The sequence below is a fragment of the Tachysurus fulvidraco genome, chromosome 2 (genome assembly GCF_022655615.1).
Source record: "Tachysurus fulvidraco isolate hzauxx_2018 chromosome 2, HZAU_PFXX_2.0, whole genome shotgun sequence".
NCBI lineage: Eukaryota > Metazoa > Chordata > Actinopteri > Siluriformes > Bagridae > Tachysurus > Tachysurus fulvidraco.
Window position 1 is genome coordinate 20,097,877 of NC_062519.1, and position 1,603 is coordinate 20,099,479.

At 47.7% G+C, this 1,603-nt stretch overlaps 1 protein-coding gene across 1 annotated transcript in view; it reads right to left on the reverse strand.

The window, feature by feature from the left end:
• Nucleotides 1–231: 231 nt before the first annotated feature.
• The window catches only part of pcdh17 (protocadherin 17), a 64,734-nt gene continuing 63,362 nt past the window's right edge, over nt 232–1,603 (reverse strand). The window contains exon 5 of the mRNA XM_047810207.1: nt 232–915. Within this exon, the coding sequence (XP_047666163.1) occupies nt 254–915 (662 nt within the window). The 3' untranslated portion in view covers nt 232–253. The remainder of the gene's footprint in view (nt 916–1,603) is intronic.

The following is a 1,603-nucleotide window of genomic DNA, read 5'->3' on the forward strand; positions in this document are numbered from 1 at the left end:
AGCCAGAAACAGCAACTTCTGAAAGTCCCTAAGAATCCCTTTCCCCCGAAACACAACATGGCGTCCAGAAAACCTGGCTTTTTTCTCTTTTTTGTTTCGAGACAGTTTGTTTTCTTTGAAAAGTCCTTTTGTTCTACTTTGCCAAAACCTCTTGAGCACCGCACTCTTTGAGAGTGTTTCAAAGCTCACAGACTCTCGCCCTCTTTCACAGTTTGTCTTTGTTTTTTTTATTTTTATCGCTGCATTACCGTGTTCACTTCCTCATTACCGCAGCTTCGTTGCCTCGGCAGTCCTGCAGAAGTTTATCGATGTCTCTGACCACCTGCTCGGCATCCATGCCTCCTCGGCTTGGCTCTCCTCCCCCGTGCTCCAGCGCTCCATCCGGTTCGTTAGCCGTTTCCTGGCTGATGCGTGAACGTGCCTCGAGGAGCACTTTGGCTACGGGATCCGAGGCGGCTAATGCGCAGTACCCCTGCTCTCTACTCTGCTTTCCAGGAGAAGTGTAAAGTCCATTGGGCCCTTCGTAATGGCTGGTGCTAGGATTGACCTCAGCTCCGTCTGCGACGCCTTTGGTTCCCTTGGTAGGGCTGCACGAGGCTGAGGGCACTTCTTGGAGCAGTGGACTGAGCGCACGCTTGCCCTTGAGGTAAGGCTTGACGTTGGCCACCAGGACTGCATGCTCACGCCGCTCCTTGCCAAAAGTACAGAAGGTCTTCTTGCCACTGGTGTTGCCCGTTGCTTCATAGCTCTCTGGCTCGGTAGCCACAGCCTCCATTCCTGCAGGTACAAAAAGGTTTGTGCGGTAGTCGAGTCCCTCAGCCTGCGCCATGCCCGGTGCCGGAAACTGTGGCATCCAGCAGCGGTCCGAGTGACCCAGGACCCGGCACTCGTCGGTGCAGTTCACACAGTCCTCTTCTGCAAAAAAAACAAAACAGACAAACAGTTTTTAACAGTTTAGCCCTTGTTTTCCAAATGCATCCTCGATTGTTTTAAGGCTCCAAATCACTTTAGAGTTCAATACAGTTCAACTGTCTGAGGCCAGTCTCATGTTCCCTTACCATTGCCTCGTGCTTTTCTTTCAAAGGCTGTCTTTGAATAAAATCGGACTGTTAATAGAGTAAGAAAATGAATTCTTGACCCAGTACCTTTGCGATCAACTCCAATATTTTTGTACAATTGTACCATAACACCACTATTGAAGGAGTTATTCCCTGTCAGACAAAACGAAACAAACAACTCTAGCTACCATTTCCATGTTGGTGTGTATCTGTTTAAATGGTCTGCATTGGATTTCAATGCTCTGCTCAGATTGCTTGGCCATTTCATTGTAATATAATAAGCTACAGCATATGAGAAGATGAAAAATGTTGAGTGCATAATAGAAGCTGGAAATGAGATACTACTGTACGTGTGTTCTTTTGAACTTGGGGCTTTCACTCTGGCGGTTTAGTCTAAACCATAACAAGAGAATTTGGTAATGTGAAAACTGTCATGTGGACCGGGAAGCTCAGTGCGCTACCGAACCTAAGACTAGCTATAAGGAGGTGACATGAGTTCGGTTGAACTGGAACCGTGTCATGATTCGTGTGAACGTGATCATTTG